At 35.4% G+C, this 16,561-nt stretch overlaps 2 protein-coding genes across 2 annotated transcripts; both read left to right on the top strand.

Moving 5' to 3' along the window:
* The first annotated feature begins 1,445 nt into the window (after window positions 1–1,445).
* On the top strand, window positions 1,446–9,461 carry LOC132313432 (protein PIN-LIKES 6-like). The gene is made up of 12 exons (XM_059812198.1): window positions 1,446–1,511; window positions 1,997–2,501; window positions 2,968–3,047; window positions 3,131–3,255; window positions 4,120–4,241; window positions 4,555–4,740; window positions 4,856–4,897; window positions 5,879–5,953; window positions 6,629–6,729; window positions 7,876–7,928; window positions 8,362–8,550; window positions 8,958–9,461. The coding sequence occupies exons 2-12, from the start codon at window positions 2,283–2,285 to the stop codon at window positions 9,077–9,079; spliced, it is 1,314 nt and encodes a 437-aa protein (XP_059668181.1). The 5' UTR covers window positions 1,446–1,511; window positions 1,997–2,282; the 3' UTR covers window positions 9,080–9,461.
* A 105-nt stretch (window positions 9,462–9,566) lies between these two features.
* LOC132313435 (uncharacterized) lies at window positions 9,567–16,094 on the top strand. The gene is made up of 6 exons (XM_059812199.1): window positions 9,567–10,694; window positions 13,264–13,434; window positions 13,662–13,787; window positions 14,558–14,758; window positions 15,044–15,208; window positions 15,482–16,094. The coding sequence occupies exons 1-6, from the start codon at window positions 10,470–10,472 to the stop codon at window positions 15,848–15,850; spliced, it is 1,257 nt and encodes a 418-aa protein (XP_059668182.1). The 5' UTR covers window positions 9,567–10,469; the 3' UTR covers window positions 15,851–16,094.
* The last annotated feature ends 467 nt before the right edge of the window (window positions 16,095–16,561 follow it).

Raw genomic sequence — 16,561 nt, 5'->3', positions numbered from 1 at the left:
AAGAAAAAAAAAAGGAAATGAGTCAAAAGACTTTTCACTGCAAAATTACACCTTTTTGAAATAAAATTTGGAGCACACCTTCACAAAAACAAAGGGCATATTCGGTTTATAACTATTTTTAGATAATTGAAAATTAAAAAAATTGTATAAAAATTTAACTTGATTCAGTCTTTTAAAAATTATTTTTAAAGAATAATTTTTTATAATTATCTCAAAACAGATTTATGTTTTATGAGTTTTTAACGATTGTTTTTGGAGTAACTCAAAATATAGAAAATCATTTTCAGACAAATATTTTTTTTCTTCTTTATATAATTGTGTTTTTAGAAAATATAAAGTAGTATTATTTTTTAATTTTTAATTATTGTAAAATAAAAAATATTTTTTGAGAGACAAATTAAATAATTTCTAATTAATTATTTTCAAGTTTGCTAACTCTGTCGACAATTGGGTTCGTTGGACAAAGCCACACGGCCTACCTACTCTTCAATTCTGTCGTTGTCTAATTTGACCAACAATTGTTTACGTCGCATCCTATTCACACGGTTCATAGGTGCCTCGTCTAAATTGCACTTATATAAAGAAGGGCACCAGAAGTCTCAAGAAAATTAGAAATGAATAAGGACAAAAATATATATGTATATATATATACGGAATACTCGAATCAACCCAATATTTTAATTTTTTTAAAATCTTTTTAAACTATTGAGGACTATTTTTGTACTGTTGCTCCCAGCAATTTATTAATCCACCTATCTATAAAAAGACTTCAAATTTAATTTAAATATCAAATTTGCTTGGATTCTCTCCTGTACATTAGATCTTATGGCATATAAGAGATATCCAAATTTATATTAATAAAAGAGAGATCCAAATTAGATCTTCACAAAATATAAAGAAAAATTAAGTCAAATTTAGAGATTATTTCTTTTAATTATCTAAAAATATCCATTTTTAAGTTTGAAAATAAAAGTACAGCACTTGAACTCCACAATTGTCCTTATCTTTATTTCACTACAAACAATATTAATTTATTTAAAATACTAGGAAAATTAAAAAATGGCATCTCATATAGTTGTTTAATGTAAGTTTGAATTATTTTAGCCGTGTCTATGAAAAAAAAAAAAAAAAATTATTATTATTTGACACATGCAGGAGTAGACTGTATATATTGTCAATGGTTAATTATGGGGAGATATAATAGTGTTTTTGTCTTGTAAAAGAAATTACTAGTAATAATAATAATACATCTATTTTGATTTTTGGATGCAGGACTAACGGATCAAGAAGTGGCAGATACGGCGTGGAAATTTCCGTTGGTAGAAAACAAAGAGGGAGGGCATAATTGATAATTACAGTAAATAAGGGGTAAATCCGGGATCTTAAGATGCTTGCACTTACGTGTATAAGACTTCCATACTTCTTTTATGGAGTATATATATATATATATGCGTTTAAGCGTACATTGGAAACTTACACCGAACTGGGAGCGGAGACGCTCTGATTGGCCGGTAGGCAACTCTCTCCGATTCCTTTGCCTTCTCTCTAGGTTTTTAATTTCCTATACATATACATATGCACGCTTTCAATAGGTTTCGCTTATTTACATGATTTTTCCTTGTTTATTAGTTTGGTTTTTTTGAGCTTAAGGTATACATTCTCTGGTTCTTGAAGTAATACTCTTCGAAGTTTTTATTTATTTATTTATTAAATTGTTCCCTTTTTAAGTTGAATTTCTCTCAAAGAAGTTTTGCGGTTAATTTTATGGACAGTTCTGCTAATTTATTTGGCCGTTTAAGTATACATATTTTTAACTAAAATATATTCCCGAAATCTAATGAGATAGTTCTGAACTATTTATTCAATGCTCTTCATTACTTGATAGAATCGAATCTGTTATCTCCTGAATATTATATGTATATATATATTTGGTCTTTTTTACCAATAATAATTATTACGCTTGTTTAATTGATTTTGTTTTTGCCTTTACCTTCAGAGAATTTTGCAGAGGAAGAGGCTGATCTTCAAACTTGCTACTAAGAAACAAGATTTTTGTCAGAGTATCGACACAGAGTCTTTGGCTTATTACTGGTTTGCAGGTGGTTTTTTGGAATTGGAAATCTCTTTATCAATTTATTTGTTTTCATTTGTGAGAGAGAATCAATCAATGTCCAGTAGTACAAGGAAAGGAAACGAGTTCTGGGGTTGGAGTAGGAGGATTTGTGGGTGTATATAGGACTCTTTTTTTGGTTTCTTGAAGTGAGGAGGTTTAGAAAGAAAAGATGGAGAGGTTAGTGTCGACGGTTCTAATGGAAAATCAGGGTGGAGCTGGAGGTGGAGGAGGAGGAGGAGGAGGAGGAGGAGGAGAGTCGTTAATTGGGACAATCAAGATAGCAGTATTACCCATAGCAAAGGTTTTTACTATTTGCTTCTTGGGATTTCTTATGGCGTCCAAGTATGTTAGCATCTTACCTGCAAGTGGGAGGAAGCTTTTAAATGGGGTAAGCTATCATTTTCTCCTCGATCAATACTCATCTTGTCGGCCCATCTTCAGTGAGGGGGACTACCTGATCCCTCAATCTGAATGTGATTTGTTAAATTTTTACAAATTCCCATTCCTAAAATTCCTTCTTTCAAATCTGATGCATCTTTTCTTTTATACTCTTCCTCTTCTTTTCTTTTTTTTTTTTTAATTCTCTTCAAAAAAAAAAAAAAAAAATTGCATTCCCTTTTTCAATCAAACCCTAATTTTTTGCCCAATCAAACCCTAATTTTTTGCCCTTCAATGTTATTTCATTTTTATTTATTTATTTATTTTTCCTCCCTTCTTATGTGCAGTAAATTTTTTAAAAAATTCCCCGTTAAATTTAGTACTGCATTTTATGAATTTAATGTCTGCATTTTATGTTTATGAATTTTTCTTCCCCTTTTGATGATACTAACTGGTGGTTAAACTATGATGTGCAGTTGGTCTTTTCACTTTTGCTTCCATGTATGATATTCTCTCAACTTGGACAAGCCATCACTGTACAGAAAATGCTTGAATGGTAAGGATTAAATTTTTTTCCCCTTATATATTTGAAACTAATATTTGGTTTTAAGTAGGTTATTTATTTATTTATTTTCGCAGGTGGTTTATTCCTTTTAATGTTATTCTGGCTACCATATCAGGCTCAATTATAGGTTTAGTTGTTGCTTCCATCGTCCATCCACCATACCCATTCTTCAAGTTTACTGTAGTTCAAATTGGAATTGGTAAGCTCATAATTCTGGAAAAAAATTTCAATTAACATTATTTGCATTCTAGGAAAATTTTATTTTTAATTTGTCTCAGAAACATTTTCTGTTGTTTATATCTGTGTTGAGTAAGCACCCCTAGTGGTTTGGTTTTTATTTTTTCTAATTTATATCATAAAGATTTTCTGTAGTCTATATCCACCTTAAATATGTAACCCTAGCGGTTTGAATTATTTTTATATGAGTTGCTGATTTCCAGTTCCACTATCAAGATGATGCATGGATGTATTAAAGTTGACAGGATAATAAAATGTGCTTAAGCATTGCTGTTATTGTACTTTCAACTTGCTAGTGTTTCTCCTTCTATTATGAAATCATCGTTTATTTTATTTATAGTTAATAGCTCTTGCCCTAACTGGGAACCCCGCACAGTTACTGAAACGACTGGTTTCCAATATTCCAATTATACTTGAAAAAGCAAGAAGTTTCTTCTCTTGAGACATGTCATTTACATGCAATTTACAAGCTATGTACTACTACTGAATTCATACTTTCTACTCGTAGTTGGATGAATTAGGTTATTCGGTTGAATGTGAACATGGTGACATATTGCAGTTCACCTCCACATATGGTTCTGATTAACATAATCATGAACCCAAGAAATCAGTTGTATCATTTCTACACTGGATGTATGTACACATATCTTATAGTTATGGTAGATTGTTGTCATTTCTGTGTATTCCATCTACACTTGATGAAGTTTAATGTTTTGGTACATTAAATTTGTCCAGAAGACTGCTCCCCTGTTTTCTTTTGCTTCTATGTATTAGGTTTATGCATTTTAGGTCCCTTGCATTAATCTGGGATTTACATTATATGCAGGAAATATCGGGAACGTGCCACTTGTCCTGATTGCGGCTTTATGTCGAGATAAATCAAATCCTTTTGGTGATTTTGATAAATGTTCTCAAGATGGAAATGCATATATTTCATTTGGCCAATGGGTAGGTTATGCGCAAATCTTATTCAGTTACTCATCCAGAGCCAAAGTAGTTATCTATATTCTATCAGTTGTTCTTTTGTATCACTTCACTTTTACTTTTAAGCCCAAACAATCTTGATTCTTGAATCATTGTGCTTTAAAATGCTTATAACATTTTAATTAGTTCATTTCTGGGGAAAGGTCACTTTTTTGTTCCCATGCATAGCAGTTGCAGAGAGAAGTATTAAGTGCATGTCTATCTTTATGTTTCAAGTAACTTGACTCATGTATTATTCTTTTTAAATTATACAAGTATAATTAGTTTATCTATCCAGGTTGGTGCAATTGTCTTATACACCTATGTATTTCATATGCTTGGACCTCCTCCGGAAGGCACCTTTGACATTGAGGATGAAAATCTTCCCATAAAGAGCCCACCAAAAGACTGCTCCCCTGACCAAGTTCCCTTGCTTACGGAGGAGGTTGTGCCGACAGATTCAAATGCTCCAATTAAAGGAAAGGTGAGAACCAACTTTCTTGTATTCTATATGTCATGGCACAGTATATTTTATTAAGCTCTTCCTACATTGTGGAAGTGGATCTAGATCATCTTTTGTTTTTTCCTTGCTTACGCAGGAGGTTGTACCAACAGATTCAAAAGCCCCAGCTAAAAAACAGGTGAGAACCAACTTTTTTGTATTCTATATGTCATGTCAATTATATTTTGTCAAGCTTTTTCTACATTGTGGAAGTGGATCTAGATCTTCGTTTTTTTTAGAGAGAAAAATGCTAGGAAAGTGACAATGCAACAGCTACAGGACAACTGGATTGGCTATAGAGTCTATTGGTGACAACCAAGAGTTCTCTAGTTCAACTCCTCCCTGACTTACCTGATACATGTAGCTTTGAGGTGGTTGCATGTATCCAAATGGTATAATCCACTCGCAAGAGGTGTGGCAAGACCCTCTCTTATAAAAAAAAAGGAACAAAAAACAGAGAAGAAGAAGAAGAAGGAGATATTGGCAAGCTACCATTATTATGTATCCTTTAAAACAATGCATAAAAATAAAGGTTCTGTTACATGAACTTCCTTCGACTGTCAGGACAAAAGAAATTATTTGACCAACCTGAATTATACAATTTCATTTTTAATTTAATGACTTCATAGTTCATACAACTGACTGAGGATGAGTTTTTTTACTTTCAGTGTAGCATTCAGTCATTCACATATAGACACTAACAAATCAACTTCAGGATACTGCAATAATTTAACTTGTGTTATCCTGTGCTGATGAGAAACCATTCAGTTCCATCTTTAGCCCGATTATCACAACTGAAAATGCACTTAATGTGATATTGCTATGATGAATAGTTGACCATTCTCATTGTTATAATATAATAAAGTGTCTTTGGCACAAGCATTACCATTGGTCCTCTCACTATTACAGCTTTCTATCTGTATTTCTGTGAGAGTTTACATTGAAATCACAAGACAACTTCGAAAATCCATGTTTTAGTTTACATTTCCAATACTAATCAGCTTGACATGGGTGTTTCCATGATCTGCTCTTGGATTTGTGCTAGTACTTGTTTTACTTTTGCTGCTTATTTAATCAGTACACAGATTTTATTCCTTACTATTCATGTGCTTTCGTGCAGATTAAACACTTCTTAAAATTTTTATATGAGAAGTTGAAGCTCAAGCAAATCCTTCAGCCCCCTATCATTGCTTCTGTAAGTTTAGTTTCCTAGAAATCGTTATTTAATTGATTTTTCCTTTTCTTTTTATTTGTAAATGGAACTCCTTTCACATTTTCCTGGTACACACCTTTCGTATGAAAGATTTTATTTTGTCTTCCCCCTGAATATAAATTGATAACCGTCAGTTCCATGCTTGTGAAAACTATAGTTTGCATTTGGTTCCAAGGTAATATACTCACTCCCAGATGGATTTAAAGACGACACAATTTGTGTTTCACAGTATGTTAAACTGTGAATGTCTGTCAAACCAACTTATGAATGGAACAGTGTCGCACAAGATGGTCAAAATGCCTGAGAAGGCACTGTACCATGAATATGGTCTTTCGGAACCCCATCCCGGTTTAATTATCTCTGCTGCACTTGTCAGTGTTTCCTGCAGTGCATACTTACCCAAGTGCTATGATCAGAAGGTTCCCAATAAGGACTAATAGAATTTAGTCATGAGCTGAATCATCTACGAGTTAAGAATTAAACATACATTCAGTGCTTGCCTGACTTCTGAAAATTCTTTGAATAATATGCTTGTTTGTTGGAGGGGATGAATCTTGCATTAGTGTGTCTGAATTCACCATCTCCACTAAAATGTTCCTTCAAGAAAAATTGTTTATCCAACCCCCAACTAAGTTTGTATGTATGTCTTTACTGCAGATCCTTGCCATGGTAATTGGAGCTGTGCCATTTTTGAAGCGACAGATCTTTACCACCGATTCCCCACTTTTTTTCTTCACTGACAGCTGCATGATTCTTGGGTATGCCTAATCATATATATATATATTAATAGTATTTGTTTGCTCCTTTTTGTCTTGAAATTTTGGCTGCTAATCTGTATGTATGTGCATGTACGTGCCCGTTTGTGTTATTGGCTTTGTCTAGGGCTGCTAGATGAAGAAAAAATTAATAAATGGAAATACTATACAATTATACATCCAGAATATATAAACATGTTCCAACTTTGAATATTTTTGGTTTATCATATTATTTTCAGTTCTTCAATGCACGTACAAATACATTTCATTGCACATGGGAAATTCTAATAGAGCTTACATGCATACAACAGGAAAGGATGTAAATTGTAAAATTCTTTAGTGCTTCTGTATTGTCCGAGTTATTTTAAAAATCACATCACATTTCATCTGCTTAAAACATTGAAGTAATTGTTTGCTTACTAGTATGTTGAATTTTTAACACCTAGAATGAATGTGAGCTTTGTTGGGAGTGTCTTGAATCGTTAATTAGGATACTGATTGAAACAACACAAATTGGCCCCTCAGGACTGTGCTTTTAAGCTTGGATTACTCATTGATTGGACTTAAATCCATTTCTTAGTCAGGTTACCAGGTTTTCTAAACGACTGATTGCAGTATGACCCTGTGGTGTGGAAAGTTTATAGAATTATCTGATTAGTTTTTCTTTAAAGCATTCTCAATGTCAAGTCGTCGAGTTGTGTTAGTGAGTTGATCTTATATGAACTAATTATCTGGTCAGGATTCTGGTTCTCATGAATGTGCTAAGTTTCAAATTACCGCTTTAGGAAATACAGTATCACTTGAACTGAAATTTGTCATTTTCTGCTATCTGCTTATCATCATATGTGACTTTGACGTGTGTGATTTTGCAGCATATGAGAACGAGTATTCTAATATTGATTGCTCACAACCGTCATCCCATTCCACTAATATACTTTTTGCTAGACGATTAGGCCTATATACCATTTATTCATATAAAAAATGAGGGGGTGATTCTGGATTTGTGCCTTTATTGCATGGCGTTTATGTTAGTACTTGCTAGTGCCATATATTTAGGCTGAATATGTTTCGGTACTTGTATATATATATATATATATGGTGTATATGATCTCAAGGCTTATGATGACTAACATAATGCGTTATTCTCAGGGAGGCAATGATTCCATGCATTTTGTTGGCATTAGGAGGCAACCTTGTAGACGGTAAGTTAACTATCCGATTAGTCATGTTTGCATCATTTATAGTTGTTTTTTGGGGAATCTTTGTAGAATCCATATGATACTCTTTTGTGGGCTAACTGGGAGATATCGGGGCTATTTGCATTCAACAAATCCTCCAAGATACATGCAATCCCCTTCCTACATGCATCTTGCAATTAATGGATAAATCCCTGTGGGGTGGCTATAAGGGGATGGACTCAAACTCAGGACCTCCTCAACTTGAAGCGTGTCCTGTTAGTCTCATCTACCCCTTGGTACCATACACTCATAAATCATCTCAGGAGGAACACAGGGATCTTATTATGCCTGTTCCCTGGTGAAACCATCTTGTATTTTCAACTGGCCTTCTAGCTTTTTGAACAGTGTATATTAACCAAGAAGTGAAATGGCATAATAATTTGTTGGTTGGTTGCAGGACCAGGGAGTTCAAAGCTTGGTCTGCGGACAACTGCTGCTATTATTTTTGGGCGGTTGGTTTTGGTTCCTCCAACTGGACTTGGCATTGTCATGTTGGCTGACAAGCTTGGCTTCCTTCCACCTGGCGATAAGATGTTCAGATTTGTCCTCCTCCTCCAGCATTCAATGCCTACATCTGTGCTTGCTGGTAACACCCTTTCTCTTTTGAAAAGATACTCCATTGTATATAATTTGAACTGAGAAGACAAACCCAAGGCAATAGGAAAAGCACTTGTTGCATTTTTATATCGCTTAGGCTCTTATATAAAATTTGCAGCATCTGCACAAAATTCATACATTTTTTCCTCTAAACTATCTTTGGTAGATAGAAGAGTACCATATCTGAACTAGTCATATCATTATAACTTTGGTTCTGTTTTCATCTTTTGCACTTACTGAATGATTGGTTTGAGTCCATATCTAGTTAAATTATATATATTTGAGATTCTAAATAGGCAAATAGCAACTGATCCCTATGAATATACTCGGGTCTTTAGGGTGGTAGAATGAAAGTTAAAAGCATAGTTCAGTTATTTACTTGTTCCTTCTTTATAGGTGCTGTTGCCAATTTAAGAGGTTGTGGGAGGGAGGCAGCTGCTGTCTTGTTCTGGGTTCATATCTTTGCAGTATTCTCTATGGCTGTATGGATTACTCTGTATCTCAACATACTCTTCTAAGACACTGGTGGGCCAGAAGCAGGGATAGGCTGCTGCTGTTAATGTATTGACATCTGGTTCTCGACTTGTCTGGGCTGGAAGGAGCAAGCAAATGAAGGGAGGCATTACAGGCCGACTACAAGAAGTAAAGCTTGGTAGACTCAACAAATCGCCCATAGAATGTCGACTACTTAGTTTTCTTCTAATATATATACATCATGATGTGGTGGTGGCAGCCCTGCCTCGTCTCTTTAGTAATGTTTTCCCATTTTATCAAATATCTAGGCAATGAGCATGAAATCATTTCATATCGCCTGCCCAAGGTTTTACTGGCAAGTTGGTGCTCACAAGAGCTGTAATGGTTATTTTTTTCATTCAATGTTTATTTTTATTTCTATTTCTATTTCTATTTCTATTTCGCAGCTGAATTTTAATCTCCCCCCTTCTTTTTCTTCTTTCTTCTTTCATGTTGCTATCTCATATAACAAACTGTTTTTTGCTTGAAAAAAAAAAAAAAAAAATGTCTAATAGTAAGATTCTCATAATAAGATTTTCATATCTCATCTTGAAAGTGGTGTGGAAACCTCTTGGATGAATCTCAGGAAATTTTTTAATAATTGCCTAATGCATGTTAAGTATCAATAATTGTACTAATCTCCTATCCATCAATGGACAATTCGATACAGAGGTTTACATAGTGAACTATGGAGTGGTTTAAAGTTCTTAACAATAAAACATTGTCTAACTGGGTGATGTAATCAATGAAAAACAAATTAGGCTGCACTATACGTATATGTTTGTATATAAATGTGCATAAAAAGTGCTGAGTAGATGCCTGAAGTTGAAGATTAGATGGAAAGTTTAGAAGCAAAAAATGAAAAAAGAAAAAGAAAAAAAGCAACTAGTTGCGTGTAGCACCAAGTGAGGCAAAATTAGGTGTGTGGTTAGAAAAACTACACATATAATTGCAATAATTGATGCAAAGTTGATGTGACAGCAAACTGTCAAGAAAAGGTGAAGTATACAATACTAGTTTCTCCACTGTGCTTACCCAAAATGTTTCTTCTTGAGAAGTGACCCCTCACTTTGGTGGGCTGGGCTGGGTGAGGCAATTGTGACCCAGTTCGAATAAATGTGGGTCATTTTGGATTTGCAGTGAAATGGACATAAAGGCCGGGCCAATTAACCGAACTACCTGAATTTTGCAAAAACGTGGAGGAGCAATTGATGTGGTTGTCTCTCTCTCTCTCTCTATGTTTAATTAGTATCATCATCATTTTCTCTCCCTTTCAAGAAAAGCAGAGTTCGTTAGATGTGAATTAATTAATTTCCACCTCCCTCGTTTACTGGCGGGCATCGTCGGTGGTGGAGGCGGCGGCGGCGGCGGTGGATTATTAATAGGTATTAATTAATGGCGTATAGGAGAAGACAGGGAATCACGAGGGCTTCGACGTTCAAGGAAGAGATATATCATCTTCATCAGCCACACGATGATGACAGTACCACCTCCTCTTCTTCTTCCTCTTCTTCTATGGCCACTCAGGCTATCCGAGCTTCCGCCGCTCATCGTGATTCGTCCCTCTCCTCCGCTTATGGCGACTCTGCCTTTCACTCCTCCTTCAATAATCGATCAAAGGTTTCTTTTTCTCTCTCTACGCTTCTCTTTTTCATTTCATTTCTGCTTTTCCAAACCAAAATATCTATATCTATCGGTATATAATGTACGTTATATATATATATATATATGCACTTGTGTATGCAACTATGTATGATGTATATAACATGGATATACTATACGTATCTCCACGTTTTGGCAATTAATTAATTAGTTAATCAATGTTTTATTATTGAACGGAGTAATCCTCTTTTCCCTTTTAAGGATGGATGCTTTTTTTGTTTTTACATTGGATCTGGTTTGGGATCTTTTTCTTATGCTATTTGCTTTGGAAGGAAATCTTATTCCATACTCAACTTCTTTCCTTTTCTTTCCTTTCCTTTCTTTTCCTTTTCTTTCCTTTTTCTTTTGTCTGCAATGTTGTGGATTTGCTTACTTTTGTTTTGTCGCATAACTTTCAAGAATCTATATGTTTTTGTTTTTTTTGGGTGGTTTCTCAAATTTCAACTTTGGATTCAAGACTTATGAATTAGTCAATTTGATAAGGAATCAATGATCCCATTCTATACAAATTGATACATTGTGTAGTCAAGAGGCCATGTTATGATTCAAACTTGAAATTGACAATGTTGTGCATTTCTGCTATACTTTATGTAGTTATAAATATGCAACTTTTCAGTCAGCTTCTGGATTTCATCCAATGCATTTATGTTTATTCATTTTATCTCACAGAGATTAACCTGTGAATGCATTGCACTACAACCAACCACACACACAAGTTCATGGATATGCACAGCACATAATTTGCAGGGGAAAAAAATCTTCAACTTTTTAAGTATAGAATGAAAACAAAATCCGGCCAAATGTTCTCTACGTCGGCAGTACCTTGGCAATGGCCATATATAGCATTACTGCAACCATTCCAAGACAATTGCAAAAATTTGTGTGTCTTCAGTCAAGCCATGCATCTAACCTTGAGCGGTTATGTCTATGAGTTTGCCTCTGGACAACACTGCATAGGCCATGGCAGTTGTCTGCTCAACTGCCTTACTGATTTCTCATGCACTACGCACACTTAATTAGTGTCTCAATTGAGCATATCTTCTGCATTCCGTCTTATTGCCACCAATTAGACAATTCCATGAATCTGTGAAGGGTCTCAACTCTCAAGCATTTGATAAGCTTCATGTGCCTCAACATGTAAGGTGTCGAATACCACCATAGCAACCCTCCCACACTAGCCATCAATCAGTTAGCAACTCAAGAAAGACCCTTGGGGCCTTTTAGGCCATCCAAGCCTCTGCTGGGATATGAGTATGCTACCATGTCTTAGGGTCGAGGGGAGGTCATCGCTTTAGAAATTCTTACCGTGACTGACAGAAGGAAACATCACTTGTATCTCAAGGATCATAATGGCTCAATTATGAATTTACCAGCACATTGTCAATTTACTAAAATGAAAATGACCACTGCCACACCAATGCCGCCTTAAATGCTAATAAGTCTGGTCAGCCCAAAAGGTGGAGGCTGCCTTGTACAGGCCATGGCAGGCTTAAAGGGCATACCATATTCTGATATTAATGCCACAGTTGGTCTTGGCTTGCTGCCATGCCCCAAGGCATGTAGTCACCACCAAGCATGCTAAGACATGCTTTCGCTGCCACACCAGCTTGCGTCCACAGGTTGTCTCATACCATGCCATGCCTTGGTGTAAGGTGCCCAGGCATGCCCATGATACCCAAGCTAGCTGTGTTTAACAAGCCAATCCCACCAGGAAAGCCCAACATCCTTGTCAAAAATGAGGCATGGTACTTCTTATGAGTTCCTCAAATTACCACAGTCCTTATCCTCCTGCCAGTTCATTCTTTCCCACTAAACCAAGCCGTGAGTTTTTCTCATTCTTTTTACTCAATTCTTTTGATCTATGGTCTAGGGTAGCTTTAGCTTTTTCCTGTAATTGTTTCCTGATTGTGGTAGGAACTCGTTCGCAACTTCCCTTTCTGGATCATTTGGGACCTTATTTTACTTCTTCTGGAAACTGGCAGAGACCAAATAGATACGCCGTGAGGCCTTTGACACAATTAGGGAGATATAACCTCTAGGCAAGTGTACTAATTCTTTAAAGGGATTATTGCATCTCTAGACCAGGCATGCCCATTGACACCAACGCTAGTTTAGCTCTGAAAGTTTTAACTTCGATGAGTTGCAGACCATTCTTTTGGAGACCATACTTTTTTGAAGTAAAAATTGGATTAAATTTAGTAGCACCTCATATCTATTAGTGTTGGACATGTGAACTTTGTCAACATGGTTTGTGGATTTCAGGCAAGCACCTTTTCATTTTATTTAATTATTTATTGTGGTGCTTATGTTTACTTTGTCATCAACTGATTGTTCATTAAATCTTTTAATTCTTTAATGTGTTTAACTCATACTTAATTCAACCTAGTCTTATCTCAACTACTTGGGATTGCTGCACAAATTCTATTTACCACGAACTTTTGCTAAGTTTTTGTTTTTTCATTTAATATTAAGAAGTTGTTTTAGTGTTTTCTTTTCTGCTGACATGCTGTGATTGCTGAAAACATAGAGCTCTTCACTCTACGATTATACATCGATGGAAAGCTCAAATGAACCCAAGGGGTTTTGGGGTGTTCTAGCTAGGAAAGCTAAAGCGATTCTTGAGGATGATAACATGTCCCAACAATTTGAAACACCTAGTGAAATGCAGCCAGAGATGCACAATACCTCTTCGGGCCAGGTGAACTTCTTCAACAATGCTTCTGACATAATACGGGCAGAAGCATAAATTAAGAAAATTAGAGCATAAAATAAGCTTTGCAATACTTTGATTTGTTGTTTGCAACCATTTTTCTGTTCACGTAGCCTGCAGGTGTCATACAGTGGTGGTCATATACTATGCTTAATTGACTAAGCTTCTTTATTTGATTCTTGATATTCTTCCCTTCTTGCTTCTCTGAATTCCAGTTTCATCAGCCATATCAATTTCATGGGAGCTCTAGAAAAATGGACAATCCTACACTACGCAAGGGCTTGGATGCGCTCACCTCTTCCCTTAATCACATAGGTGACACCATTGGAAATGCTTTGGAGGTAAAATGTATCAGATAATATATTTTAGTATGTTCTATTATATTATGAACCAACCTTTCGGTCTAATTGGTGGGCTTTTGTAAGTCTTCATCCAAAATACTGTAGTTTGGTATTGTGAGAGAACTTTTGGTGAGTAGAAATTACCCAAATGAGAGAGTGGGAAATAATTCGGCGTTTACAAGATAATTATATTGAGATAATAATTTTTTGTAGTGAGTGATCCTCTTTTAGTTGATTTATATGGTATTTTTGTAAATTTATTGAGCATTAGTTGGGCTCTAGAAGTTTTCGCGTCTACTTGCCGAGGGAAGTGGGAGATGAATTGATGTAGGACAGTTTTAGTAGGTTTATATTATTTTTATTTTTATTTTTTAGGAAGTTTAATTTTAGGTTTTTAATTTCTTTGTACAATTAGTTTCTTTATATTTTTAATTTCCTTAAGAATTAGTTTCCTTTACAGTTTTAGGGTTTTAATCATTCAATGATTAATATATTATCAGATTCCTCTGCGAATTCTTTTTTTCTTCCATGTGGATTCAAGGTACTCTCATTCACAATCTATGGCTTTCGCTTAGTCATGATGTGAATGGTTATAAAATGAGTTGAAAATTGAAATACGAATACAAGAAGTGGAACTCTTGCTCTAGTCTTACATATGCTATCATGAAATCCTATGAATTTCTCAGTGAATATCTAATAGTTTTTTTTTTTTTCCATGTCTAGCAATAGAAATAATCCTGCTGCATTTCATATATTTATCCTTCTTTCAGGAAGGACGTACAATTATGGAGAATACAACTGCAGACATCATCCAAGAAACTCGCAAACTGCAAATCAGGAGAAAAGGAAGCAGCTCTGATGAACAAAATCGAGTCCCTGGTGTACATAATCCATGGCTACAACCATTAGTGCAATCCAATCAACTACAGATGCAAACCAACCAAGAAACTCAACTCAAGGCATCCCGCGACGTAAGGTGGCAAATGTGTAATTGTGCATCACTGGTTCATGTGACCTTTGATTCAATGCTAATGTTCTTTAAAGTTAGAGAACCACTCAAAATTAGAAGATAGGACATGCATGGAGATTTGTAGCATTGAAACTGCAAATAGCAAATAATAGTAGACTATTTCCAGTTACTATATAATACAAAGTTTCTCGAGCTTTAGTTGTATTTTCATATTCCTTCTCCGTGGAGCTTTCATACAGTTTCATTGCCGGTAAACTGCATTGTTGACCGTTATTTTGGGTAACAGGTGGCAATGGCAACAGCTGCCAAAGCAAAACAACTTCTACGGGAGCTGAAAACTGTGAAAGCAGATTTGGCTTTTGCCAAGGAAAGATCTACTCAGCTAGAAGATGAACACAAAATTCTTAGAGAGGCTCGTGAAAAGGGAGTCAATCCTGCAGATGATGATATGGTATTCATACATTTCCTTTTGTGCGGCAAGAATTTTGAGACCATTTCATTATTTTAATATGTTAGAAATTCTATGGTATGGTTGTTGCATTTACTAATAAGAAATGTAATGCTGATAAGTTTAATCACACAAGACACTTATTTTGTTGCTGTGTTATACATACATATAAACATGAGCTGTTTACAATTATATTATTTGTATTTTTAGTTGTGGAAGAAGTGTTGTCATACATCATTGGCTTATTTTTTGTGTGTAAATCTTTACAAATTTCAGATACGCCTTCAACTTGAAACACTTTTAGCTGAGAAGGCTCGGCTGGGCAATGAGAATTCTGTATATGCACGTGAGAATCGCGTCTTAAGGGAGATTGTTGAATACCACCAACTCACCATGCAGGATGTTGTCTACTTGGACGAGGGCATAGAAGAGGTTACAGAGGTTTACCCCATCCCTGCAGTCTCCAGGTTTCTCTCTGTTTCCCCATCCTTGCACTCACCTCCATTGACAAACGAAACCTTATCAGTCCCCATTCCACCACAAGCACCAACCGGTGTTACTCAGACTGAGGCCTCACCAAGTCCCAGTGGTCCAATTTCCACAACAGAAGATTCTACAACACACTCCCACAATTCTGCCTGTTGAATCCTTATTTCTCACATTTTGTCAATGCTTTTTGTAACATTAATCTTTTTTATTATTATTATTTTTTTCTTGCTTCTACCTTTTCTTTTTCTTTTTTTTTGATGGGGAGGGTGAAGAGAGGGGAAAGCTGGGTGTTGGGAATTCTTTGTCCAGGCTATCTGTATTTTGTGTATGTAACAGTGTTCGTTAGCATTCTGGAATTGTTGTTAAATAATGACAATACACTTCTCCTCTTCAAACTTAACTGCAGCTTTCTAGCTCAAACTCGGTATTGTAAAGAAGGGGATGGTTTTAGGAAGATTTCTTTGTTAATATTAAATTCGGCACAAGATTTATGTCTAAAAAGAAGAGCAAGTTCAGAACGATATGCATTCCACATCAATGTTCATAAGCAACAGCAGTTTTCACACATCTGGTATTGACTGATAAATATGACCATATATATCCATGCAGTTTCGTAGATAAGGGAATCGACACCCTGATGGATTATTTCCCAAATATCATACCAAACATAACAAATTGATTATCATTATTAGTGGTTTGTATGATTTGCACTTGCTGACTTCACAATTTTCATGGCAAACTATGGAATTCTCATCACACAAATGAACCTCTAGATTCTGCGTTATCTTTCCCTAATAGGAACTGGAAACTGTTTTTGGCTGTTATCTTCTGTTTCATCTGAAGAAAGAGAAATTTATGATAGCTCCA

This window comes from Cornus florida, unplaced genomic scaffold, assembly GCF_030987335.1.
Source record: "Cornus florida cultivar Cherokee Brave unplaced genomic scaffold, ASM3098733v1 CherokeeBrave_3.0.0_Hap2_Chr06, whole genome shotgun sequence".
NCBI classification, from domain to species: domain Eukaryota; kingdom Viridiplantae; phylum Streptophyta; class Magnoliopsida; order Cornales; family Cornaceae; genus Cornus; species Cornus florida.
The sequence above is the reverse complement of the archived record's forward strand: the minus strand, read 5'-3'. Positions and strand labels throughout refer to the sequence as shown.